This window comes from Halichoeres trimaculatus, unplaced genomic scaffold, assembly GCF_033239565.1.
Source record: "Halichoeres trimaculatus isolate MK-OKI-2021-1 unplaced genomic scaffold, fHalTri1.1 fHalTri1_scaffold_13, whole genome shotgun sequence".
Classification (NCBI taxonomy): Eukaryota; Metazoa; Chordata; class Actinopteri; order Labriformes; family Labridae; genus Halichoeres; species Halichoeres trimaculatus.
This window is the reverse complement of record NW_027437191.1, coordinates 28,662,962-28,690,674: the sequence shown is the minus strand read 5'-3', so window position 1 is coordinate 28,690,674 and position 27,713 is coordinate 28,662,962. Positions and strand designations below refer to the sequence as shown.

Sequence of the window (27,713 nt, the reverse complement as noted above, 5' to 3'; positions counted from 1 at the left end):
TTTGGTCTTTTAGTATTTAATTATCTTATTTGTTTCTTTTAATTTAGTTGTTTTTATTCTCTTATCTTGAGTTCAACGTTTTACCTTCAGTGTTTTCTCATTAAAGTTCTCAGATAGAGTTTCCACAGTTCCTCACTTCATCTGCATGGATTTTAATTATGCTGTGTTCACCTTGTGCCCGAGGAGGTGAAGGGTTGTATGTTGATGTTTGCGTTTATGGGAAGGTTGTCGGGTCACCTATTACTATTATTTTAATGTCTAATAGTTTATTTTTCTACTTCTTATTTTGTTTTTGTCAAGAACTTTGTGTTTTATAAACAGAGTTTAATTGATTGAAAATGGGTCATTTTATAACCTGCTTTGATGCTGCTGTGCAGTGAGTCTGCATCCTGAGCTGTCCATGGTGCTGACCAGACTGCAGCCCTCCTGAAGAGCCGTACCATCACTGATAACTCATCATCAGTGCTTCTGTCAGGCTGATTTGCCAACGTAGCAATTTCTGATTGGACTTTTAATGGTTACTGACAAAACTTTTGGCAGATGGGAGTACGCTGGACTTGACGAGAGCTACTCAAATTGGACAGGCAGATATATCAGCCTTCACTTTTCTTGTTGAAGATGTAGTCATTAGGTAGATACGGCCAAAGATTGTGAATTTTAAAGTTTGCATGCAAAAAGCAGGGAGTAAGATTTTCAGCTACAGGATAAAAAGGTGCTTTTGAAATATTTCACAAAAAAGGAAGTTCATTCAGCGTATTTGTAAGACTCCAAGGTAAGAGAGAAATCTTTGAGGTTTTTTGCTCCACTCCACTTTTAAGTGTTTGTGGAGTTAAAAAGTCGACAGCCTGTGTGGTGAGGGTTTTTTATATCGCCCACATACCTTCAGGTCCCTCTGCCTGGCGTGCTCCATGTCCTGCATGGCGCAGCAGTGGACCTCCTGCAGACGCTGCTGTCGCCTCTGGTGCTCCGTCTGCAGCTCGTCCAGCTGCATCCTCAGGTGCTCCCTCTCCTGGCTGAACTGGTGCTGCAGCTGCTGCAGCGACGACTGCGACTGGGAGAGCTGCATCTCCAGACTCTGCTTCAACAGGGAGATCTAGAGAGGAGGGAAATAATGAAATGTTAGACCTCTGCATGCACACACTTCTTAGGAAAGAGGAACAAACAGGTGGAGCTGTGGTTTTCCAAACAACGAGCTGCGCAGAAGGTTAAGGCTGTCTCCAAAGAGCCACGCTGGGTTGTTTCATAACCAAATAAAACTCCTTGAACTGCTGGTTTAGCTGAAATCCCTGTTAACTGCCTGTTTTTGTTCATCTCATCCCTCCACTCCCACATTTTCTGCACATTACACGGTGCACACATTTCACAAACTGCCCGTATTATGCAACATTCTCAAAGAGTAATATGCTCACATAAATTTTAATTCAATGTGGTCTTTGCTCCTGGCTCTGTTCTGGTTCGAGAGAATCCCTGAAGGAAATATCAGAGTCTGAAGCCTCTGAGTCTTTCTCCAGTTTCTCAGCGTGTCTTCGTGGAGGTTTTAGAGAGCGGGTTTGTCCAACAAAAAACATCAGTTAGAAACAAAACTAATGAGAGCAGAGGAAAAAAAAAAAGAAAAAGAGCCAGAACAGAATTTTTTGGCTGGAACATAAAAACAAAACAATGACAAACGACAGCTCTCACAGTCATTTTTCCATCGTTAGCAAAGAAGCGTTTAAAGCGTTTCTTTAACTCTCCATTAATCTCGCTAAAGGTGTCCTGACTCGACTGGAAAACAAAAACAAAACATCTTCTTTTGATATCTTTACGAGGGCTTGAAGAGACGCTGACCTCACATGTCTCAGTGTGCAGACTTGTTTTGTCAGTATTTTAATTGAGCACGATGTCAGGCCACAAACTCAACCTCTACCTCAGTGTATCAGGTGCTCTTAACACCAGCCTCATCAGCTGACAGCTCAATGGATTACATCTACACATCCAACTGGGACACAGCATATGTCAGGGGTCTTTGCTGCTGCTCTCCCTGCCTTGGCTTTTCATGTATGTAGGTGAAAGAGAAGGGAGGTGTGCTCTCCCCACCTCAGACTGATGTTCAATGTAGGGATGTGGAGGAGCTCCCAGAACAGAGCCATACCACCAAATTTAACTTACTCCATACAAATAATAAATACTTTGGATGTTTGATGTTGTTCTGTCAACCGTCAAGAGTCAGGGGATGATTCTAGATTCTGACCCAGAGTCTAAATACCTTTAAGGGGGACATAGTGATAACCTGACACACCAGATGAACAGCTTCATACATCCACCACAGAAATGTTTCACTAGTCCATCCGGGAAGCAGCTCTTTGGGTTTGTTTTCAGAGGAAGACCCTTCAAAAAAATCAGCAGCTGGTGATTGGACGACTGTTCTGATTGACACACTTACCACTAGGGATGGGTACCGAATTAGATACTTTTATAGGTACCGACCAAATTCTGTCTAGAGTACCTGGTACCGACTCACATAAAATCAAAGGGTACCATGTTTAGGTACATAAACACATCCTTGTGACTGTGAGGGAGTGGAAGAGTAAGCGATTTTCCATACTGGACATGGACTCAGCATTCTAAGATTATGTATTGAAGAAAAAAATACATTAAATTGAAAAAAAAAAATGTTTTTTTATTATTAAACAAATTAGTATTTTTTACCACACAAACACAAAAAAGTACCAAAAATTGGTACCGTTGAGTACTGGTACTGATTGCCAGGTAACGGGCATTGGTACCATATCGTTACAATTGTGAAAGGTACCCATCCCATCTCACCACAGATCAATCCACATCAAGCCATGGTATGACGTAGCTTGTGCACTCTGCTGCTGAGAAACAATAGACGAACAACGACAGGAACACAAGAAACAGCTGTGATAATGGCGTTAGACGACTGCTGCCATTTTTGTAAAGTTAACTTAAGAATCAAAGGAACTCTGACAAGTATGAAAGTCAGCTGACGTCACGTCTGCTCGTCACTTCCGCAGCTCCCACCTCTCTTTCCTGATTGGGCCGCTAAAAGTTTAGCTGAAACTGTATAACTAATCCAAGAAAATCTTTGGGGAGGTTCAACACTGCAAAACAATGAAATCTCATCAAGCAATTTTGTCCGATTTTTAGTAGTAAATGTCTTTTTAGACTTGATATTGGCCACGTTCACCTGGCTAGTCCACCAAGCACATTGTGATTGAGACGCAACATTTTAGTCCTACTTTAATGTTATACTCCCTTTCAGCAGACTGTCTGCTACAATTGGTGTTAGTTGCAGGTTTGTACGATAATTTGTTACCTGACAGTGTTGAAACTATGATGACCCAGTACATATTTCATATTCCAGATCTTAGTATCCAGAATATTGCCAGGATCTGGATCGTACTTTAACATCTCTCAGAAATTATGGTGACCTTGTCTTGTATTGTTTTGCAAAGCAATCTGACCATTTATCGTGGAGTTACATACACATATGGTGAAAACGGCCCTATCTCACAATGATAAAGAATCCTTTAAAAAAATCCTGGATCCAGACGGTGATCCAGACCACCTCCAAAATTTAATAACTTCTTCCTTATCCCATTTTGAATATTTCCTGAAAATTTCATCAAGATCCATTTGTTAGTTTTTGAGTTTGAGACTATTTTTAATTAAAGTAAGAAAAAACACTTGATAAGATTTTAGTTTTCTTCAGTGAAGGCTTGACAACCAGAGTATTTCCCAGAGAAACTGAAGTAAAACTGAAAGGAACTACACATAAACCCCCCTAATTTTTTTTTTTGGATCTTTTAACCTTGGAACATAAAAATCAGTTAATTAATCTGAAGATAGGAGTGTTCCCTGACACAGAAATGCTGGCCATACCTCCCAGAAAGCCAAACATCTCTGAGAGCTGCCCTGCAAACTATATCCTAGTTGGGCATTAGCAGATCAACACTCTGCTAAACTTCCTGATCTCTGGAGAACTCCAGGTCTACATTCTGTACCCCTGTCTCTCATCTCTTCATCGTGGACATCTACTCTTTAAAGTTTTGATCACCCAGATTTTACCATGACCTCTGTCCACCAAGCCATCACTGCTGCTGAATTTTTAATCTGTTCCCTTTTTTGCTCCATCAGTTTGTCATTGGCGACCACCCCAGCTGCCACCACTCGTTACCATCAGCGTCTAGTTCTTCAGATATCCACCTGTCATCACATCCTTTCATCAGCACCACCACCTCAGCTCCATGAAGGTTTATCCATTTAGCCATCATGTACTGCCACAGCTCGAACACAGAACCAGGACTCTTCTTTCTATGGGCGTGTAGTTGTTTGGCAGCTGTTAGGCCGGCGAGCAGAAAACGCCCATGTTTCACACAGAGTTCAAGGTTGGAGCCGTCATTACGTTACAGGACTTCTGGCAGATGAGGAATTGTTCTGCAGAGTGTGTTTGATGGCGTATTACAGGATTCTGCAACCTCTGGGCACAAACAGTGAGTACGCAGGAATCTGTCCAAAATATTCAGAGCTCAGAGGGAGCAGGCTGGTGATTGTAAAGCTTTAATTTCCTGCAGTGAAAAGACTCGCCGTCACTGGATGGGGATTCATGAGCGTTAATGGGATAGGTGGCTCAAACATCAGCGGAGGAACTATCAGAGCTGATATGAACAGGTTCTGGAGCAACATAGATGACGCCCTTTTCAGGAAAGACATTACATGGTTCAGCAAATCGATGGGAATATTGTTTTGTCATGCAGGTAATACAACTGCATGGCTCAGAAGTAGAAGAGTCCAGGTGCTAAACTAGCTTGCCTCCAACCCTGACTTGTCATGCATGAAAAACATTTGATGACGCATCATAAAATGAGAATTTTGATAAGGAGACTCTGGGTTGTTGAACAACTGAAATCTATGGAAGCCTGTTTCTGCCCATTTATTAAAAAATAGGAAGACTTGCTAAAACAAGACAAAATAAAAAAAGACATTTTGTCCCATAGTTATGACTTAATACCTCAATATTTCAATTAAGAATATCATAATTTTATAAAATACTTATTTTGGATGCTTAGTGCCACCAGCAGAAAAGCTATAACTAGAAGGTTTTTACAACCTGGAAAACCTACTGTGGAGAAATAATCTATGATATATTTTTAGGATGGAGAGAATTACCTTTGCTTTGAGACTAAATGAATTTTTTTTTTAGATAGATAGATAGATAATAGATGTCACACCAATAAGATATCATTCATCTAGAGTAGATCTTTGTGTCCTTTCTTTGTTTTATGTTCCCTCTTTAGACAGCTTTAGGTGTCATCGAGTTTTACTCCAACATTTAATTTATGGGTTTTTATGTATGTTTGATTAAAGTTCCTGTTCTTTTTTTACTGTATTTAAAAAAATAGTTATGTTTATAAATACATTTTACTGAATACCTAATTGGTCCATACATGTTTTTGTACGACTTACTGAATCGTGGATATTTTACTGTTGGCTTAAGTGGTACGAATACAGATGGATAAATGAGAAGTATGATATGTATTTTCATTGAGTATATGGAACAAAAAAAAACGGAATAATAAAAAAATTAAAACTGAATTTTTTAATATTATTTGTTAATTTATTTATTCATTAATTAATCCATTTATTTATTTATTATCATTAGACAGCATTCCTTTTTCCCCTAAGAACAACTCTCCATTTTTTTCTTTTCTTTTTTTTTTCTTACCTGGCATCAATGGGCTTCCATAGAAATCTCATAACAGGCAAAAATAGAACAACTCTCAGCTCTCTTAACTTCAGAAACTTAATTCACAATTGCTTACAAATATTTTTAAATGAAGAGATGATGCAACAATGGTAAACAGGCTCTTGTCTTACAGTTTGTGAAATACGAAGCTCATTAAACAAGCGTTAATTTTTTTTATAAAATATTGCAACTTTTCAGTTTCAGTATTTGACATGTTGTTTATATGCTATTTTAACCAAACAAGGGGTTTAAATTATCGAACCATTAAATTCAGTTGCTGTTAAAATTCAGGGAGCATCCCAACTTTTTCAGAATTGGGGTTTTACCAAGATGAAGACTGTATTTACTTTTTCTCTTTGTAAAGTTTATTCAGATAACTTGATCATAATTTTAAAGTTGAACTGAGTAGAGAGTGTTGGGTTTGTTTATCTGAACAAAAATAAAGAAATAAATGAGGCAGCAGGTCTGTAAATCAGAGTGAAATCATGTGTCTTAAGTTTTATCTCCCCATGCATCACTGACACACACTGATCCGTCAAAACACAGAGCACTTTAAGAGAGTCTGCAAACAGTTTCCAAACAGCTCACTCTGTCAGTGTGTGTCTATCAGCCGACTGACCGCTGCTATAATTTGACATTAGAGTAAATAAAAACGGATGTGAGGCGTGAAGTGGGCGCATTCATCATCAGTATGGAGCTGATGGACAGCAGCAGTACGGCAGCCGTCAGTGTAACGCACTGAGGCATGCAGAAATCAACATAAATAAAGCCATTGACAAGGTTTGTGTGCACGTACGATGGCCACAGGAGAGCTTAGTCATGCCACATTAATATTACTGGGCGGTCGTTAGCTACAGCCGCCTGCTCTGGGGTGTGTTCAACAACAGCACTAACTAACGTACGTGTGAGTCCAGCTGTGCGAGGACAGGAAAGTCAGCCAGGCGCAGACGTGGCGGCTTGGAGGTAAGTAAAGCTGCGACGGGATGCAGTTGCTCTTATTGCTTTTCTCATCTGCTCCCCCTCTTTCTCCCTATTGATTTTTTTTACTGCTGGTATAATTACAGCCATCGCACTACAAGGCATCTGGTGTATTGTGCTGAGAGAGATCCGCAGCCCGAGCTGAAGATTAAAGCCATCTTTAACCAGTAAATGGGGGTACTTATGCTTCAGGTCCACTACATCAAGGACTAATGATTACCTCTCCCTGCTTGTTCTTCTTGGCCTGTACATTTTGATCATCTACATTATTCCTTCTGGTTTTCCTATAAGAGTTTTTTAAAGGCCTTTCAGTCCAAGAAACGCTCCATCATGGTGTGATTAGAGCGCTCCTTACATCACTGAGAAGACATTCAGACCAGAAAGGAGTTTGTTCAAACGCAAAACATGCACGGTTTGGTTCATGTTCACGGATCCATCGTCAGCGGTTTGTACCTGTTCCAGCAGGTCCTCCACTTTCCTCTGCCAGCTCTCTCTGGCACTGTTCAGCTCCTGCTCCTTGCTCTGCGACAGCTGAGCCAGCACCGTGGCTTTGTCCTCCTCGTGGTTCTCCTTCAGCTCCTCGCGTAGCTTCTTACACTCCTGCCTGAAGAAGACAAACGACATGCAGAGTTTGTTTCTGTGTCAGTTATTTCACTCATGCTAAAAACCAGTTAACTAACAAAAAGGTTGGTCGAAAACTTTTCTAGGAGCTAAAAGCAAAGGAAGAAAAGGTCAGTGCTGTAACCCAAAATAAAAATGGAATCGTAAAGTTCATGTATGAGCAAAAAGTTGAGAGTAAAATTATACTGAGTGAGAGCTCAAGCACACAAAGGTGAAGCAGTTTGAAGCCATTGTTTTGTTTCCTTCAAGCAAATTGCGAGTTGAAATTTAGTTATTTTTTATTATATTTTTTAAGGATGCATTTTTACTCTATTGAATAGACTTAATTTTCATTTTTATGTCATGTTATCATGATATTTTTCAAGAATATATATTTTTTATTTACATACATCAATTTTCAGTTTTATGTCATTTTATTATTATTATATTTTTGAGTTTATTATTTCAACTTTTTCCATACAATTTAATTTTTTATTAGAATACTTCTAAGAATATATTTTTACTTTATTTACATAATATTATTTACAGTTTTGTGTTATTTAAGTATTATATTTTAAGTATTTATTTTCAATTATTTACATATCTAAATTTCAAGGTTTTTTGTAATTTAATTATTATGTTTTTTAAGTATATATTTTAATTTGTTCACATAACTTAATTTTCAGTTTTATGTCAATTTATTTTTATATTTTTTTCTAATATTTTACCTTTATATACATAACTTAATTTTCAGTTTTATGTTATTTTATTTTTACTATCATTATTATTTTTTGTTATTATCAATACTTTTATTTTTAATGGTTAAGTATTTCCTTTTTTTCCTACATTTTATTTTGTAAGCCTTTCACTCATCTATTTCATTCATTTTTTCATTTATTTTAACTTCTTTTTTTATTTTCATATATTTATATCTATGCCTTTAAATTCAAAGCCAAAAGTTAAAAATGATGTGGAGAAAAAGTCTTGAAGACTCTTGAGTCTGGTGTTAATAATTCCACATTACGAGCAGAAAAGCTGAAGGCAGATTTTCCAAGTTCAGAGTGAGCCTGTAGGACTCAGAACATTAGAGAAATAGAAGAGAGAGTTCAGAGGTCGAGATGGCAAATGTCAAGAGAAAAACTGTTTTTCTGTTTTGTTTTATAGAGCTTATTTAATCATTAACTCTATTAAGCTTACACAACTTGTGGGTTATGTTTTGGAACAATCTAAGATCTTATGCTGTTGAGTCAACTCTGCTTAATCACTTGAAGTGAAGTGGATCAGTATTAATTTTCATCAATTAGAGGAGATTTGTTTGTAATCAGGTAAAAATTACAAATCTGTTCCTCAAGTGTCCACCTGAGACCGTCTCCAATTAGAGGACCCAATCAGAGCAGTGTGAGGGGGTGTGAAGGAACATGTGTGCACAAAAGTTTAATGAATCATGACTTCAAAACTGGAGTACGTACTCAGCATAGACTTTTTGATGTATTGACGTAGTCTCTGTGAAGTCACCCCTTTTTTCCTGATTGAGTTTTAAAAGCCACCTTCAATGGCTGTTATAGGAATCAAAGTCCCTGTCAGTCTCCCCTTAGACCGTCTTCTTTCCAGGGCAAAGTTACATTCACACTTTGGGCAAACACAGGTGCAGCACCTCACGGACACAAACAAACTTGTCTCCAACCTTAGCGTCATAATTAGGCGGGTACTGGTATCAGTATCGGGTACTAGGAATGAGCTGTCTTTGATCAAAATGATCTGTCACTGTTGATTCAAATTTCCTTTATCAAATGTATCGGTACTCTGTACTCAAGTGGGAGTGCTTGTACTGGTATTAGTCTGCATTAGTTTGCAGTCTTTTAGCAAAAAAAAGTGGTATCAAACATCCTTAGCCATATTATATACAACTTAAGCGAGATGGTCTGTCAGAATTGACTTGGCATTGCACTGTGCTCTTCAGCTCTGTTCATGTCATTTCTCATCAACCAGGTCTATATGAAGCTTTTAACTGAAGCCATCCATGTCTCCTAAGTCAATAAAACCATATTTTATACAGTTTATAGGTAGTGACTAAAAATTATTATCAAATAGCAGGTCAGCTAATGCCTAATGCATAATGCTGATGTGACATAAATGAATGAATGAATGAATGAAGGCTTTATTTGGAGCATGTGAAAATAAGACAAAGAGAAAAAAGAAAAGAACATCAACATACAAAAAAGAAAAACTAAGAAAAACAAAACAAAAAATTAACATGTTTGAAAATGAATTGACATGATTTGTCATTTTTTTGCACTTCAAATACTAAAACAATTCAGTTATGAAAACATCCATGGTTTAATGCATGCACGCTACAATCATGCATTTACTGCAATCTTGGGTAGTAATGTTTTTTTAATGATTCTTTAAACCAATTATTAGGGTAATGTAACAGTTAAGAGAATATTAAGCCTGATATTTAAGTTGGAAACAATATTAAACCTCATTATTCTATTAATTATAAAACCAGTAACTGTTCTAGATTTGATTTGATGTTAAAAGGAAAATGAATTCAGCCACACCTTGGGGGGGCTCTGTGGGTCTGTTACTATCAGCATCTTTCCATATTCCACACTTTAACATAATCCTACTGTTAATTAATGAATACTAAATAATCTGGAGCAGCTTTGATAGACGTAGAGTGTACACAGAGATTAAAACAGGCCCAGCTGTAGAGGCTGTGTTTTTCCTTGTCAGTGACATGAATAAAACACTCAATCCCCCCCGTGAATCTTCTTTCAACACGCCTTCTGTACGTCGTAAACTTTGTTTTTTTCTGAAAAGTTATGGAAAGCTTCACAAACTTTCAATCTCTTCATGTGTCTGGATTTACATAAAATGATGACAAGACCTGGGGGATGACCTATTTTAATAAAGTTTGGAATCTCTGCAGGTTAAGTTTTGCACTTTTGCAGGGAGGACTCAAACCACCGGCTGCCTGGCAGATCTGAATCCATCTGAAAGGTTAAGCGAGGTTTGCTGCAGTTAAAAAGGGTCACAGGATTCATCGTCAACAAGCTTATCTTTAAAAACTTGGCGTACTTCTTTTGGAGTCTTTTTGTTGACATGTTTTTTTTGTTGCTCACAGGCAAAGGGAACGAAAAGGATCTGGTCAGAGACAGACGCTGTAGCTGTGCAGCAGAGGTGAAAGTGTTTCAGAGAGCTTCATTTTAACTTCACTGGAACAATAAATGCTCCTTTATCTACTGAGTGACCATCACTCTCTCACACTGCTGCTGACAGCCCTTTGTCTGGCAGTGTGTGTGTGTGCATGTGTGTGTGTTATGAGTGTGGCCAATGTAATAGCTGTGTGGGAGCTGAAATGGCAGCTGTTAAGTGGAGAACGGAGGAAATACTTTTTTTTTCTTTCGAGAGCCAGAAAGTGTCAGACTGAAGGCTCTCTTGCACACACAAACACACACAGAAAAAGGACACACACTCACAGTATAGTCACGATTATTATGCAGCGGACTTGACACGTGTCATCATTCGAGTCCTTCTTCAATATGAAGTACGCAGTCATGGATGTTTGAGTCCTGTCTTTCTTTTTTGCACATGCAGCCGAGCACACACACTCTCTCACACTCACACACACATAAAGGCCTTGGGCTTCAAAGACTCTGGTCTGCCTAATAAATGCTATTCTATAGCATGTGCTGGGGAGGGAAGGAGAGATGAGGGCAGATGGAGGAAGGTAAAGAAGAAGCGGATGAGTGGAGGGTTGGAGGAACTGTCAGAAAAGGAGGAAACATTCTGATAAAATGTGGGATAATTGGATTCTGCTGCCTGTTCTGAGAGATAGGAAGCACGTGCAATTTAAATATGCATGTCTGTGAGTTTATGCATATGGACTTTTGATCTCATGAAGCATACCATGTTAATCATTAGGGCTGGGATGATGTGCTATTCTCAAGATTCAATTCTATTACCATTTTTTGGGGCACCAACTTGATTCAAATTGCGATTTTTTGATATATAGGATTTTTTGGATTTTTAGTTTGTTTTTTCTTTGCTATTTTTTTAATCAATTTGTTAATGGTCTTGTTGAAAAAACTAAGAAAGATCAAAAAAACTGTCAAAAAGAGTACATAGATGAGAAAAAAAATGTATATGTATAACATTATATATATATATATATATATATTTACACGCTGAGCATAAGTATATCCCCCATTTTAATACTAAGTCTCATAAATTAAAAAAAAGAGGAAGAAAACTAAATAAGCAAATAAAAACAGTACAGAGAAAATTTCAGTAATAATAAAAATAATCACTGCACGTTAGATCATCACATCACATAAAAAAAAAAAAAAAACAACTTTGACCGTCAGTAGTGTGGCAGGGCACCAGACCATAGGAAAAAGTTAAATAATAATGATAATGTCTATATCAGGAGTCATTTTTTCCCTTTCCTTTTTAAGTAACGTATCAATGTCGCTGGGCCCTGAAAGGGGAAACAACTTGAACGAGCACAGAGGCGGTGATGTAACGCACACCAGAAGACTCAGACTATGGGAATGACATGTCTAAACTAGGCGGAGCAAGAGAGTAATAGAGGGTACCCCAGCTTATCTCTGATGACAGGGAAAGGTAACTGAACTCAGATCTGTTGTACATTCTTGACTCATTTGTAATTAATAAATCAGAGCATCAATTGAGAACTCAGTCAGTTTCTTCGTCTTCTGTTTTCATCATCAACGAATGCCAGGAAACGTAGTGATTTATGGTAATTACAGTGGGTCAGATGTTTTTATTATAGAGTACCTTTTGTAGGACTTAATTGTGTTTATCTAAAGTACCCTGGTGATTATGTGTGATGATTAATATCCATAATGACAGGTGTGGGAAGTTGATAAAATATTAATTAAGTATTACAAAGTGAGGAAAACCACGTTTTCCAACATAGTTAACGAACAAAGGCTGTGTGCCTACAAACGGGATATGAAGTTTTGTATGTGGTAATGACGGGAATAACATATTATCTGTCCTTAAGCTGTTTACCTCATCAATGTCATATCACAGTTTACACACCTACTCCAAAATGTACAAACAAAAACTGCTGCAGACTCCTCATGAAAATGCAAATGCTGATATGAGTTGCTTGATGACAGCTGATGTCTCACCTTTAATACAGCTGCTCACATACCTCAGTTTCAACATCTAACATTAGCTGCAATGCCAACTCCCTGAAAAAATTAACAAACCTAGAAGTCACAGAGCTGACAGAGTTTGAGACTTCTGTTGTCGATTTTAGCTAAACTTGGTTACATTTTGGACATAAGAATTAGAAAAATATGACTAAGCTGTATTAAATGTTAGCATGATGAAGCCAGCTTGCTGAAAGTGACTTCTTCAGAAGCAAAAATGTTTTCACTTTCATAGCTCCAGTTTATCTGGTAAGAAAGCTAACATGCTAACAAGCTAATATTACACAACTGAACGATATTTTAAAAAACTAACCACAGCTTTGTGTGAATAAGACGCACTAAGCTAAATTTACACAACGCTCAGTCATACTGGATCACTTAAATTTGTTCAAAACAAATGTCAACACAAGATAAAAAAAACAAGCTAACAAGACTGGAGTCTCCTGCCAAGCTAGCAGCTTTAAGAAGCTGTGCTTTGACACTACAATGCCTTTAACTTAATACTAAAAATTAGCATTCAACAATGCCAACACTTTAAAAATGACAACCTTAACAGAATTATGTGAGACAGATAAGGCCTGTGCTAAATTTTTTTTTATGCTAGGTCATACTGGGAGGGTTGTCACAGAGTTTCTTCCTTGGGCACAACAAATATGTAAGCTAAATGCTAACAGCAGCTTTCAATCATCCTTATTTCCTTTTAAATTGTGATGGATTGTCTTTGCTGCTGAACTTATGGCATGAAAATGTTTAAAAAGTCTGCAAGTAACAGTTGTTTACGGTCATTAATTGATAGTCAAGTTTGGTTGAAGTGCGTGTTTTCTTCCAAGTGCGCGGAGGTCCAAAGCATGCTAGGTCAGGTTAGTTAGAGACTCTAAATTGCCTGAAGGTGTGTGTGTGTGCCTGGATGACATGTGACCTGTTTCTCAATCAATGGCGGTCGTGATTGGCTCCAGCCACCTGTGACCCCGGAATAAGCAGTATTGAAAATAGATAGACGAATTAATTACAATACATCATAGGCTCTTAACAAATTTCTTTACGTCTATCCATTATATTTTTTAAATCAGTGATAATAAACTGGCCCACTCATCCATTTTTCTTAAGCCTCCTGTTTCCAGAAAGACTGAATTGAGACACAAAAGAAACATGTCCTAACATGCTCCACGACGCGCGGGTCAGGGTAGCATGCTACCGTCTGCACCTTTGTTCTTCCGATCCGCTGAACCTTCTCTATTCGTTTGGTAAGCTTGAGAGCTCTCTGCCTGATTATACTATCACAGAGACACCGTCTGTTTCCACTGTGAAGCACGGATTAAAGCCTGCCTCCTTAATTCAGACGGCTCACTAACCACAGTGTACTCACCCCAACCGCCAAATGAATAGGAGTTCTCCTGAGAATAAAGAGCTGTGCGTCGAAAGACAAAAGGAAGGTGAGTGAAAGGTAATGAAGAGGAGGCAGAGAGGAGGGGGGGAGTGACAGACAGACAGACAGGAGCGCTGTATGAATACGCTCCGTCTTGTGTAATCTTTTTTGTTCCTCTGTATGTGGGCCTCCGCTTTCAAGATCAAGATCAAGTCTTATTATGACTCGCAGTTTCATTCGTGATTTAACCAAATTAGCCACAGCCATCTTGTCAGCAATCAGATAGAAAATTAGAACAAGCCCTCTCCAATCTGTGTTTGGTGCTGCCATTTTCGTCGTTAATTTCACACCATCATTTCCATCACAGTGTGTAATGAGTTTCCTTTTTGTGTTTGTTTTTGTCGCTTTCTATTACAGGCGCTGCCAAAATATTGAACGTTAAGAGCCTGCCTAGGAGGCTTCTTTTCCTTACAGCTTAAAACTGTAAAAAAAAAAAAAATATGAAGCACCCTGCAGTTCAAATCAGCTTTACATGATTAGCAAAGTATGTCCCTGTTAGGAGGAAGATGCCTTCATAAATGTTTGGGTGAAGAAGAAAAAAACACACGTCAGGGGAAGTATAAAAAGAAATAAAAACTGCCTGGAGAGACTGCTGACAGATTTAGGTTGTGATGATTCCCCTGATAGGAGGAAAAGGACGCTTGAGGATCCTAAACTGCTTCATGGTATTTTAACATCACTTCTTTCATAATTTGATGTTGGACCTGACACTTATTGGCCTCTATTTCTGTTTGCTCCTTAGAAGTTTTCCTCTGGGATTTAAAAAGGAGACGACCAGGAGGGCTCAGAAACAGCAGCGCTGAGTTTAGGTGAATGGGTGAATGGATGGATCGATGGATCAATGGATGAGTGTATGGATGATGGGTGGATGTATTAATGGATGTATAAACGGTATAAAGGGAGGGATTAATAAATGGATGGACAGAGGGATGTACAGCTCGACAGATGTGTTGAAGGATGATAGATGAATGGATAGATGGATAGATAGATTAGTGATTCAAGGTTTTGATGGATGGATGGATGGTTAGATGGACTGGTGTGCACTTGGATATATTGATTGATGGATGGATGTGTTGATGGATGGATGATAGATGGATGTGTTGATGGATGGATAGATGGATGGATGGGTGGATGGATAGACAGAGGTATGGATGGATGGTAGTAAGGATGGATTGATGGACAGATGGCTGGACATTTAAATGGATGATAGATGGATGGATAGATTAATGAATGGTTGGATAGATGGATGGATTGATGGATGGATGGATGGATGGATAGAAAGACGGATGGAGATGTTTTGATGGATGAACGGATAGATGGTTCGATGGACACATAGATGGATGGAGAGATGGATAGATGGATGTTGGACAGATGGGTGGTTGGATGTATAAAAGGATGGATGGAGGGTGGATGAACAGATAGATGGATGTGTTGATGGATGGATGAAAAGTTGGATGGATGGGTGGATGGATAGATTAATGAATGGATGGATAGATTGATGGATGGATGGATGGGAGTATGGATGGATGTATAGACGGATGGATGTATAGACGGATGGATGGACGTTTGAATGGAGGATCGTTGGATGTATTGATGGATGACAGGTGATGGGATGTATTGATGAAAAACAGATGAATGGTTGGACTTCTAATTGGATGGATTGATGGGTGGATGAACAGATAGATGGATGCGGTGATGGATGGATGTATAGATTGATAAATGGATGGATTGATGGATGAATCGATGGACGGACAAATGGATTGATGTAAGGATTGATAGATAGACGGATGGCTGGATGTTTTAATGGATGATCAGTAGATGTATTGATGGATGACAGATGATGGGATGTATTGAGGAAAGGCAGATGGATGGATAAATGTAATGATGGATGGATTGAGGGATTGATGGCAATTATGAAATGGGAATAATAAACAAATGGATGAATTGTGTGAATTGGTGGACAGATGGATGACTGGCTTGATCGACTGATGGACAGATGGATGGACAAATGGATGTATGTAAGGTTGGATGTACAGATAGATGCATGGATAGATGGATGTACCAAATATAGACGGACAGGAGAAAAGACAGCTCGACGGGTAGGTTGCGAGTAAGCTAGATACTTAAAGATGTAGCTGTTTTTATGGAGGAAGATGGACAGAGACAAAAGAATGATAGACAACACATCATCACATGCAGATAACAAAGGGTCCCTATAGAGTAGGAGAACAGCAGTAGTCATTAGCCGTCAAGTCGCCAGTAATGAGAAGAAGAATGAAAGGAGACATTGACGGTCATGACAACTGAGGGGAAAAACGTGATTGAAGCTTGTAGACTACATGGATCGACCCACAGTACCTCCCAGGGAACAGCCAACGGAGGTAATGAGCAAGACATGAAATGTCCAGTATCATCTTCTTTGTATGCTTTACAGTTCAGTAAACAAGCTGAAACTGAACCCCAAGGAGCTGGATCCCCTGTTCTACTTCTTCTGTTGTGCTTTTTCCATCTCTGCTCCTCTGTTCTGGTTGAATACGCCGCTGAAATGATGTGAAGGTCTGTTATTTTTTATGCTGTTTGAGGAGGTAATGTTGTCAAGCCTCTCCACTGATGTGCCAAATGCTAGTTTTCCACTTTTGGTTAGTGCTAATGAGTGTTCAGGGGAATTTAGAAGACCCATTGATGGTGATGGGAGTTTCATTTGTTTGAATGGGTATTTTGGGATTAGGCATGCATCGGATGTCAGTAATGAGTTCCTGGGTTTGGCTCTGTTGTTTGTGCACCAAGTGAAAGTTCTGTCAGCCTCTTACATAACGGTTTGGTGGGAGCAGAAGTCTGCTCTGAGCTGCTGTGAGATAAATCAACAATATGATTTTACGTCCAACTTTCCAGGAAAAAATAAAAACGAATTTAGCATTTTTCTGTGAAACTCATCGTGTTAAGGGATTAGTCTGCGAAAAGCCCACACACACACAAAGGAATCTGACTCAATGCTTTGAGTTTACTAATACAATGGATGTGTTCACATAGCAGAAGCTCAATGAGGGAGTTCATCAGGTCTATACTTGACAAAGTTTAGAGGAGGCTGCAATGCAGATCTATGCCATGCTTGAACACTGTGCATTGACCTGTGTGTACACTCCAGCTGATTGCCAACTCTTCTCCTCATGGCACTGGACATCAGCTCAATTTATGTTATGTTTCTTCTCATTCTCTTTAAAAATCATAGCAACAGATCCTCCTGTAACTCCTTATAGTTACACAAACCTAAGTACTGGATTACATTCAGTTGCTCCTGTTTTCATTGTGTTACTTCAGTGTTCAGACAATGTGACATATCAAAATTGTGCCTCACCAGGCTACTAAGGAAGATCCCGCCTTTAATTGGGACAGGCTTTTATCGGAAGCTTACTCGTAAGCTAGGGATATTTTGTAGCTTGGGTTGACAATTTGGATGTTATTTTGTTGAAAACTACAGAAAAAAAAGAAAGAAAAAAGACAGATTTCAACAATTTTCAATGATGAATTTACATTCAAGAGACTGATTTTAATGCCTGGTCGCTGCTTTGTTAAATTGCCATACCTTATGCTAGCGCTATTCAATTAGCGGCTCAAAAGCAACTCTTGTTTGGCCCGAAAGCAGCTGCTTAGTGATTAAGATTTATGTCCAATGAGAAAAACATATTTTACTGACACTGACAAGTTATTACAAAAATTCCAACATTACAAATACTGACTTCAACATCCATCCTAACTTAACAAACAACCCAATGCATTGTGTCACAGAGCAGGTGTGTTTGAAAAGATATCATTAGCAGTCCTACGCAGGTGAAAACAGCACGTTTCTGTCTACCCTTAAACGAAATATCAGCGAGGAAAATTGTCAGATTAATCCTGTGTAGACTGGAAAGTAATCATTATTTTTACCACCAAGTCCAAAAACCAAACCAATGTGTTTGCTCTGTTATGAGTATGTTGCAGAGCTAAAAGATTATAAGGTCTGATGACACCACACTGTAAAATGTGTTGTGTTTCAAAGTTTACCAAGGGATCTCATGAGGGGGCGGCTAAAATTTAGCGTTTGACTGCTTCTTCCAACCGGAGCTGTACAACAATAAAGCAGACATGGCCCACCTCATGTTCTAAGTCTGAAAATCCAGCCTGACCAAGTTTCTAATTAATTAGCCTTGCCATACGCTAAGGGCCTACGTAGAGGTTTTTCAATGCAGAAGCCCTACGTGCACCTTCTACCAAATGTAGCTATACATCGAGACGACACAAACCACAATCCTTTTGATTTGTACGCTAAGAAGGTTTGCGCTTTCTGTATTTGCAACATTTCCACACATCAGCTGTTCATTTCATCGTATCTGATGTTTCCTTTCTATTACTTCTTGTGATAGTTAATGTTTGATAAACTTCAACATGTATAAACTAGAGATGGAACAGTTCACAAAAACCACGGTGTTCATTGTTGTTTTAAACACCCCAGATTACCATATACCCTAATAATCCACTATTAACATATTATTTTTAATCAATTCTGTCATGTATTGTCATGAAAAACCTGAAAGAAAGAGGCTGTTTTCCATTTCAAACATCATTAAAGCTGAGTGAAGCACTGCTAGTTTCAACATGACAACTCCTCAGTAAGGAAAGTCACTATTGGTTGTCCCAGAAGCCACTAAGAGCCACTAAATGACGCTGCTGTCTGATGTGCATAATAATCCATTAGCATGTAATTGTCATGAACTCTGTAGGAGAGATAAAAAAATAACATGGGAGAGACAGAAAGTAGGTAAAACACAACATCATAAATATGTTTAGAACTACAAATTAACTTTCTTCTGTCCATTCTTGATTTTTCATGTCTAAATATCAACCCTCCTACTTTATCTGGGCCGGGGACCAGCAGAAGTGACCATAATGAGACACACACTTGCGTGATTTATGTGAATGCAGTTTCCTGCTTTGGAGCAGCAGGAGGAGGCTGCTGTGAGTGAGGAGGACTGTCTTTCTGTGTTTTGGATAAGGGAGGGACTCACACATGCTTACCATTGAGGAGATCAAAACACACTTTAACCTCAGATTCTCCAAACTCCAGAGAAGTCGCAAGAGCTGTCCTCTTTAAAAAAACACTGTCCAGATGGGTCTGATAAGTCATTATATGTTGCGACAAAGTCTCTAAGTTGGCAACACTCAGTCGCGGTTTTATCCTCCACTTTCTAACCACTGTCATCAGAGCTCACACTAAATCTCAAGTGCTCCGTGACGGCAGAACCACACCACGCCACAGCTACACCCTCTAACTCTGTCTTTACCGCTTATTATGTACACAACACACGCTTCCTTCACCTCAATGTTGCGCATACGTATGATCGGAGCTACATACTCTCATCAAACTGAGTAGTGACATTAAAACAGAGCGGTACGGATTTTTTTCATTAACCGTTCCATCCCTAGTACAAACTATTTCACAACATAATAAGTTAAAATTGCTGTTAAAAAAGCAAGCAGAAAATGTTGCGAGACTGGAATTACGTGATCTGACAATCACACGATGACACTGCTTCCATGTGTTTTGCAGGAGTACTGCAGAGCATTGCACAGACCAGCACAGAACTGCGTTGATCACTGTGGGTTAGGGTCAACTGGAGTTTAGGTGGAGCCTCTAACCAACAGTAGTAGCTTATAGTTATCTTTGACCTCCAAAACGTCACTTAAAGGCATCACAGGCAGTCGTTGGTGAATGAATAGTCTTTTGTGACGAACATCCCTCGACTCTCTCCACAGGAGCGTTGATTGTCTCATGATGCATCTGTGAGATATTTGTCAAATTTCCTTTGTCCTCCCTGTGATACTGATATGACTCAAGTTTCATAATGGTGCCCACAGCATTACAAAAATAGGTTTAAAATATTCAGAGGCAAATTCCATCAACAAAAACAGTGTCCCAATTATTCTGGATGATCCACAGACGTCACTGTGAACAGCTTTCACTGGCAGAACTTTACAGGGAAACACAGTCACTGTGAATACAGTCACAGCCTGTGAATTATCCAGGGTAACTGGGACACCACTTCTAAAAAATAAAGTTTCTTCTCTTGTATTTGGACGAGCCAACCCGGGGACAGATTTTGAGACTTGAAGTTCAGCAGCCGGCTGGATGAATAGATGTTATATAAGCTCATCAAGTCATTCACCTGGGATGGCAAGCAACAAGGTTACATCGCGTCTTCAATTTGGGGATTTAGATTCTGATGCTTTAAATTTAAATGGTCGAAGTTTCAGAGTCTCTCTGGTGTCAAAAACGCACTTATTTTCAAATGCCTGGAATTTTCAAACCGTTTGTTATATTCAAAAGCTGTAAAAAGTGGCGTTATCGTCAGATTCTCAAATTTCCGACGGTCCCTGAATGTATCACACGTGAAGTCAGCAAACCGGCGGTAAAGTAGAGTGATTTTAGTGAGACTGCCTTCCACATCTCGTTTATTCACATGTCCTCTTTGAAAATCCGCAGAAAATCAACCGTTTGCCCTAGCTCAATTCTGTAAAAAACAAATAATTCTACATTCTTTACTGCCTCACAAAAGCCTTGAATGATCGATATATGTCCTGTATTTATATTTAAAGAATTCTTTGAAAATTGCCTTCCATCTTCCTGGTGTCATGTTTCAGCTTGGGGCTGCTCTACACCAATTAGCAACAGTTTGTGTGTTTAGAGCTTGTAAAAATGAAAATACCTCACTCTTCTTTGATCCAAGACTTGAATAAAGTGTTTTGTACATAGTTATTTACAGTTTTCATTATTTTAGAGTAAATATAGAAATTTCTGCCTTTTTTTTATTTTTATTCATTCATTTATTTATTTATTTTGAATAGCTTCCTGCATTCTGGATCTGTCATGTTGCTGAGACATTGTTGAGTTACATCTGCCTTTAGCCCTGGTTTTCCTGACCTCATAGAAGTGCAGAACTTCATATTGCAGTAAAAAATGAGTCCACAGAGAGTAAAAATATTACACAAGCAAGAAACGCTTAAAGGATAAGTTGGGTTTATACAGCTTTTACATTGTTTATAGAATGAAGTTGAACAAAATACTCACCCAGAAGGTTTTCCTGACCCAAGCAGTGCTTCGGGAGATATTTAGATCCAAAATCGTGCAGCAGACGTCCGTATAATGGGATCCATCAGGGCATAGACAGCGCTGCTCCTAAAACTGCATTAATCGTCCAAAAACTTGTGTTTTTCACCAATATTCCATCATGGTCCGCTCCAGGTTAGTCCTCTGCTGCAGTCTGTGTCACTGCGCATGCGCAGTACTCTCTGGAGAGCTGACTCCTTTCTTTGAGGGGCAGGTGTAAACAAAGTTTTCAGTTCAGAGGTCAGTACAGCCACACAGCGCTGTCTGGAGTGACACAGACTGCAGCAGAGGACTAACCTGGAGCGGACCATGATGGAATATTGGTGAAAAAAACGAGTTTTTGGACGATTAATGCAGTTTTAGGAGCGGCGCTGTCTGGATCCCATTATACGGACGTCCGCTGCACGATTTTGGATCTAAATATCTCCCGAAGCACTGCTTGGATCAGGAAAGTCTTCTGGGTGAGTATTTTGTTCTACTTCATTCTATAAACAATGTAAAAGCTGTATAAACCAAACTTATCCTTTAAAATGTGCTTGGGATCCAGAGGGGTAAATGGTCAAAATTTGTCATTTGGATTTAAATTTTCTGCTAGACACCATTTAAAGCTGAGATTAACTGCAACACAGTCATTAAGAGCCTGCACAGCTACGAGAACATCAGTTCACACCTGAAACAGTCAATTCGATTCTTCAGGGTTGGGATTTAAACCCCACAGGAGCTCTGAGGACGCTCCCTGAGACTTCGAGATGAACGGCTTTAACACTGCAATGAGCCGCAAAGTTGCAGAGCCCTCCGAGGATAATGCTCTGTCACGGTCAATATCAGAGCCGGATGACCTCTGTATGTGTGTGTTCGACTGTTTATGAGTGTGTGTGTGTGGGGAGACAAAAATAGCGAAATTGAAAGGCTTCCTTCCAATCCATTCTTAATTTCATGCTCTCTCTGTTAAAGACAAGACAATGACTGTGGGTGCTCCTCTACCCCTCTCAGACACACACACACACACACATACACACACACACGCACACACACACACACACAGCTACCTGAGTGTTTCAGTCCACTTAAGCTCCAGCTCCAGAGCCATCTTGTCCATCTTCAGTTTTTCTTCTTCTTTGGTGGTGATGAGTTTGGCTTCATGCTGTCGTTTCTGGGTCTCCAGCTCTCCCTGAGAAACAAAAGAAAACTTATCAGCCCAAACTCACACAGTGGAAAGAAAGCTTGTGGTTATATATTAAATATTTTTTGTGTGTTTTCATGGTCTAAGAGCTGTCATGTTCCCTTTTCCTGGCCTTTAAAAAACTGGACTTTGAAACCTTTGAAAGTTTCTGTATTTATTGAGGTGTGAAAGAGATTAAATTGATAACAGCAGCACAAAATGTTCTCTGCTGGTGACACGGAAGGCCTTTTCGTCCAATTTTAGCCCATTTACAAGGCAGCCATTCCCCACCTGACACCTCAGAGCTCAAACTTTATCTTTATTTGAGTTCAGGTTTTCATTTGGCCTTTTCTTTTGTTGACAGCTGAGATGAGAAAGTGGAGATGACGTGCTCAATATGGTCTCAGATTAGGACATAAACCTGCACCAGTGTCTCTGTGTGACTGACGCCATCTGTATAAACTGCACTGTGGTGTATCGGGTTGGTGTCTCGCCCTCTGTGGCTTTGTTAGTGCTGTTTGACTTTGCAAAACAATGTTACTCTACACTTTAGCGCACCATGACAAAAACACATTGTTCAGACATGCCAAGGAGAGCATTCAAGGTTTTTTTCACATAAGTTTTAAAGAGTGTGTACCAATGTTTAACGTTGTGTAAGTTGTACCTTTGTGAAATAAACAAAGATGTATGTAACAGTAAATTCACACACCCACCATTATCTAATGTAAGACTATAATATGGCGTTTTAAGGTTGTGTTAATTGCTTTTTTGTGAGATAAACAGAGATGAATGCTGATGCTAATTCACACGTCCGTCATTATTGGCGGATATATCGGAAATCAGCTTTTTCTTGCCCCCTGTACCGGTATCGGCTTCGGCCCCAAAAATCCCATCTCCGTCAGCTTTAGTTTTTCACGGATCAGAAAATGTGACACTTCTCGAACTTTTTAGATTAAAACACGATGAAGTTTGGACCTGAGACATCACAGAATATCCCAGTATACCAAGGATTTCGTCCATTTCTCATACTGACTGTGTTATACTTGTGCTTAGCCATGAAAACAAATTTTTCAGGTCTCAGATAACAAACAGCATGACAGGGAATTATCACAACCTGCTGTTAAAGAGTGTGAACTCAAGAATATCTGAAGATCTTTGGCAGCACGCTTGGGAAGTGAAGTTCTTTTCTACTAGAACTTGGACTTGAGGGAACTTCGGTTGGAAAACTTAATATTCTTTTTTATAACTGCTAAACAGAAATAAAAAAGTGACAATGGTTGACCGTACTCATGTTTTCTGGTCTTGTCTCTTTATTGAGCCTTTCTGGAAGGAAGTTGCAACAATTATATCAAAAATCCATTATAAAAGTAACATTTACATCCCTTTACCTCAGACATTTACCCAATGGACTGAGCAGACCTCCTAACCTCCTAAAGATTTTGCTGGCAGTAAAAAGGGCATCACAAAAAATAGTCTGTGGTGGAAATGCCTTACTGCTAGTATCTTTATTAATATTGTGAAGCAACTACATCTCTAGAGCAAATGACCTTTTCCATAAGGCTCTGAAAAGAACTGGAGAAAAAAGGATGCGGGAAAGTTTATTTAATTAGCCAGGGTAATTAAATCATCTTTGACTGCATGAACAGGTTTGTATTTTGTATGTCATCTTTTATATTCTTGTCTTCTACTGTGTGCACCCATGTATGTTCGTGCTTGAACATATGTTTTTATATGTTTTTTTAATTGTTTTATTGTATCTTTTAATTAATCTCCTTTTTAATTGAATTTTAATTGTTTTCTATGATTTGTTCTGTCTGTAAAGCCCTTTGAATTGCCATGCTGAAACTTGCCTTGCCTTGCCTTGTGTAACTATTTTTGAATGTTTTTATGTATATGTATGTGTACGTGAGTTCTGCTTACAGACGTCCTTGTGATGATGATGGTGACTTATATGTATTACGTTCCTGTTCATAGATTTACTTCTTGTGCTTGTATGTGTACGTATGTCTTCTTACGTATACATGTATACATATATACATGCAGACATGTGTTCATTTATCTTTTTATGTCTTCAGAATGTATGTATATGTTTATATGTGTGTATTGAGGATCAAACGTATAAAAAAAAAAAAAAAAAAAAAAAAAAACTCATTAAAAAAAGTTATAGGAATAAAAAAGTGTGAACAGACAGCAGTCTACTGCAAGCCTTTTGCTGCAAGTCCTTTCAAAGTAAAAGCACAGGATTTATTCCTTTACATTTTTGTGCCCAGGAAAGGACCATGACCCACTAGAAGTGGGTCCACAGTTGAATTTCAATGTGCCCCCTAAACCCTGATCCCTGAGCCCTGAGCCCTTACAGACTTTATAAAGATCGCCTGGAAAGTGTCTGAGTACATGGGTCTGCAAGGGCTCAAAATGGTGTAACTCAGATTGGGACGGCACTTTGCCACTTCTCACACAACCTGCTTGTTATAACCTCTCAAGACCTCACGTCCACATATGTGGACATTACATTTCTGCCTCTTAGACCCATGATACTTCATTTCTTAAAACTTTGACCGATTAGCCACATTTAGGGACACAGCCCACATCATCTTTTGGTGAAATCACAAGGTTACACCCATTTCAGTGAAAAATACAACATATTTAAGTACAAGAACACTACTCACAAACGACTAATAGAGAACTCATAACACAGATAGTCAAACTTCCCATACAAAGACCAAGTTTAGTTGTTATACTTCTTCGGTCTTACTTATCCCAAATAACAAGGTGAATTAAAAATCGCACACCAGACAAAAACTCAGGTCTTAAGAGGATAATGTAGCTCACATGCAGCAGTATGATGTTTTATTGAACAAGCTTTAGACTGAAATAACATTTTGCCGATACGTCCCTATAAGTCAAAATAGTTCATCCACCAAGCTGAAAGAAATATGAATATACCAAATCTGAATGCACTCATGGAGCTGCACACACTGTATGTGTAAAGATATAAATAGGCGGTTTTGTACATTTATTCTTAAAGACATGCAGACTTTTTTAAATAAAGCATCAGCTTTGGTTTTGATTTCTGTAGTATTTATTTGTTGTCTCTTTTTTTGTTGAACCTCGTGTTTCTACATTTCCATGTCACATTACAATGAACTCTGGGTAATTCCCTCACGGTAAGTCTGCAAACATGCTGGCTTACAGAAAGGGTGCGTTAAGGGCTAAGAAGGTCAATGCAAGAGCCCTACTTTACTTTACTAGAGCTGCACTTTACAATTTTACATTGGTGTAGCCCTGAACCCTCATGGACTTATCAGGGATGCAGCTTAAAGTAAGTTAGTGTGTGAGTGAGTGTGGACATTAAGATTCAGCCAATGACTCACTTTTGAGTGCAGGCTTACCAGTTTAGAATCATTGATCTTAAGAATCAATGGGTGGCGGTGGAAATCTTGAGCATCTTTGGTCATTTTTTATGGTCATGTTCTTACAAGGTGAAAAAAATACCATTTGTTGTTGTACGAAGTGTGGGACTTTGTAATACCAAGAGGCTAAATGCTAGCATCTGCTTGCTAGCATTTGCTACTATTAAAATGGTGACAAAAAGGTAATTATTTTGTTTTTCAAAGTCTGACGAGTTACCATGGAGCTTTCAATCTACTCTTTCATAATGAAGTCTTCAGGGTCTTTGATGAGTGCTAGGAAGCTGCTCAATGTGGCAGAAAACAAGGAAAAAGGAAAGTTCCCCTGTGAGATACACTCCGGCTCAGGGTATGAACAAAAAATGTGTTTGTGTTGTTAAAATGTCGGGAGAAAAAAAACAGCCTGGGGCGACTCAGGATCTGGTCTGAGTAATGGGATCTGAGTGCCTCCTTAATGCACCTCAAGTGCATCCACACCTTTCCTCAGAGCTGTCCACTTGTGATCGAATCACCCAAGATGCATCTTAATGCAAGGTTTAAACAAGGACGTGGGTTGTCCTTAAAGGCACGTAGTGAATCTGTGTGTGTGTGTGAGTGTGTGTGTGTGTTGGCCAGACCTGCAGTGCAGTCAGCAGATTGCTGGTCTCTCTCAGTCTGGCTCTGGTAGCGTCCAGCTCCTCCAGCAGCTTGTCCTGCGCCTCCTTCAGAGTGGAGATCTGTCCCTCAGCTGATCCAATGTCTTGCTCCCCCTGCTGCACCTCCTGCTGCAGCCGAGTCACCTGCAGGGAGGAGGAATTACACAAGAAAGAGTAAGAAAGGAAAGCTGAATTCACCGTCCTCTCCTCTGCTGAACTTCAGGCTGTGTCTCAGCTTCGCGGCTTCATCAGCATTTTATGCTCAGCGAGGAGGAATTTCCATCAAAAATGCATTCAATAACTGTTTTCATGCTGGATTTTTAAATGAGAAGAGCTTGTGGATTTCTGCAAACGTGGCAACATAGTTTTTCTGTGCATCAGATATTAATTCACCCTGATGTTCAAGGTAAAGTTCAGCTCAGAAAACAACAGCAGCAAACAAAACGTGACAGGTTGATGCAAAGTTAGTCAGGAACAGAGTTTTCGATGTTCACCTCCTCGTTGGCAGCGGTGAGTTTGGCGGTCAGCTCCTCTCTCAGCTCGTCCAGCTGTTGTCTAAGAAGCGTCTTCTGCTCCTCCAGTGAGAGGCGCTCTCTCTCGAACTGCTGCTCCAGCTCCTGTAGAAACACATGAGAAACACAAATCTGTCAGATAATGAGTGATGACAGCCAAAGACCATCAAACAATAAGATAATGGAACTCTGATGGGGTAAACTGGAGCAGTTATGTCCTCGACCAGCGAATTAATGACCTCTTATATTGGGAGCCATGTGAGTTTTCATCAGTATTCATAGTGTTTTACATGCTGTTATACATCAATGAGGATCCTCAGTCATCCAGGTAATGGGGTTTCTGAAAGTGACGAGTCAGAGGAAGTGGAAATGATTCAGGATTCTGTTAAAAGATGTTTTTCTACAGCATCAAGGCCAAGCAGCATGACAGTGTGGCTCCACCTTATTACATATCAAGAGCTGACTTGAGGTTCCTACACCTGTATTCCTCTGTTTTCTGGATTAATGTCGTTTGGCACCCCAGTTACAGTGTATTGGTATACTATGTTTACATCAACTCGCAGGATGAGCGGGACCGCCAAAGCTGAACTGGAGAGACCAAAAAGTTCCTGTGCTGAGCCTCTCCTTAATCATGTTGTCTTAATCGGGCCGTAAAACCTGAACCCTGTTGACTCCTAGCCTGGCTGTCCTCATTACCTCAGTTTGTTGTTATATTCAAGCTTAATAAATTCATTAATACATTCATACATACACCCCTTCTGGCCCACTACGCTCTGCTTGTGAAAGACGCCTGGTGCTCCCAGCCCAACGCGGCTCTAAATCTCGAGCCAGACTCTTCTCCTCTGTTGATGCCCAAAACGTGGAATGAATTACCAAACTCTTTAAGATCCACAGAGTCCTTTTCTACTTTG

The 27,713-nt window shown here is 39.3% G+C and overlaps 1 protein-coding gene across 2 annotated transcripts in view; it reads right to left on the bottom strand.

The window, feature by feature from the left end:
• Positions 1 to 27,713, bottom strand: part of fam184ab (family with sequence similarity 184 member Ab) — a 233,802-nt gene that overhangs the window by 68,191 nt on the left and 137,898 nt on the right. For both annotated transcript variants that reach the window (XM_074685172.1, XM_074685173.1), the window contains exons 10-14: positions 26,785 to 26,907; positions 26,273 to 26,434; positions 22,133 to 22,254; positions 7,181 to 7,331; positions 881 to 1,093 (exon numbers count right to left, since the gene is read on the bottom strand). In XM_074685172.1, the coding sequence (XP_074541273.1) occupies positions 881 to 1,093; positions 7,181 to 7,331; positions 22,133 to 22,254; positions 26,273 to 26,434; positions 26,785 to 26,907 (771 nt within the window). The remainder of the gene's footprint in view (positions 1 to 880; positions 1,094 to 7,180; positions 7,332 to 22,132; positions 22,255 to 26,272; positions 26,435 to 26,784; positions 26,908 to 27,713) is intronic.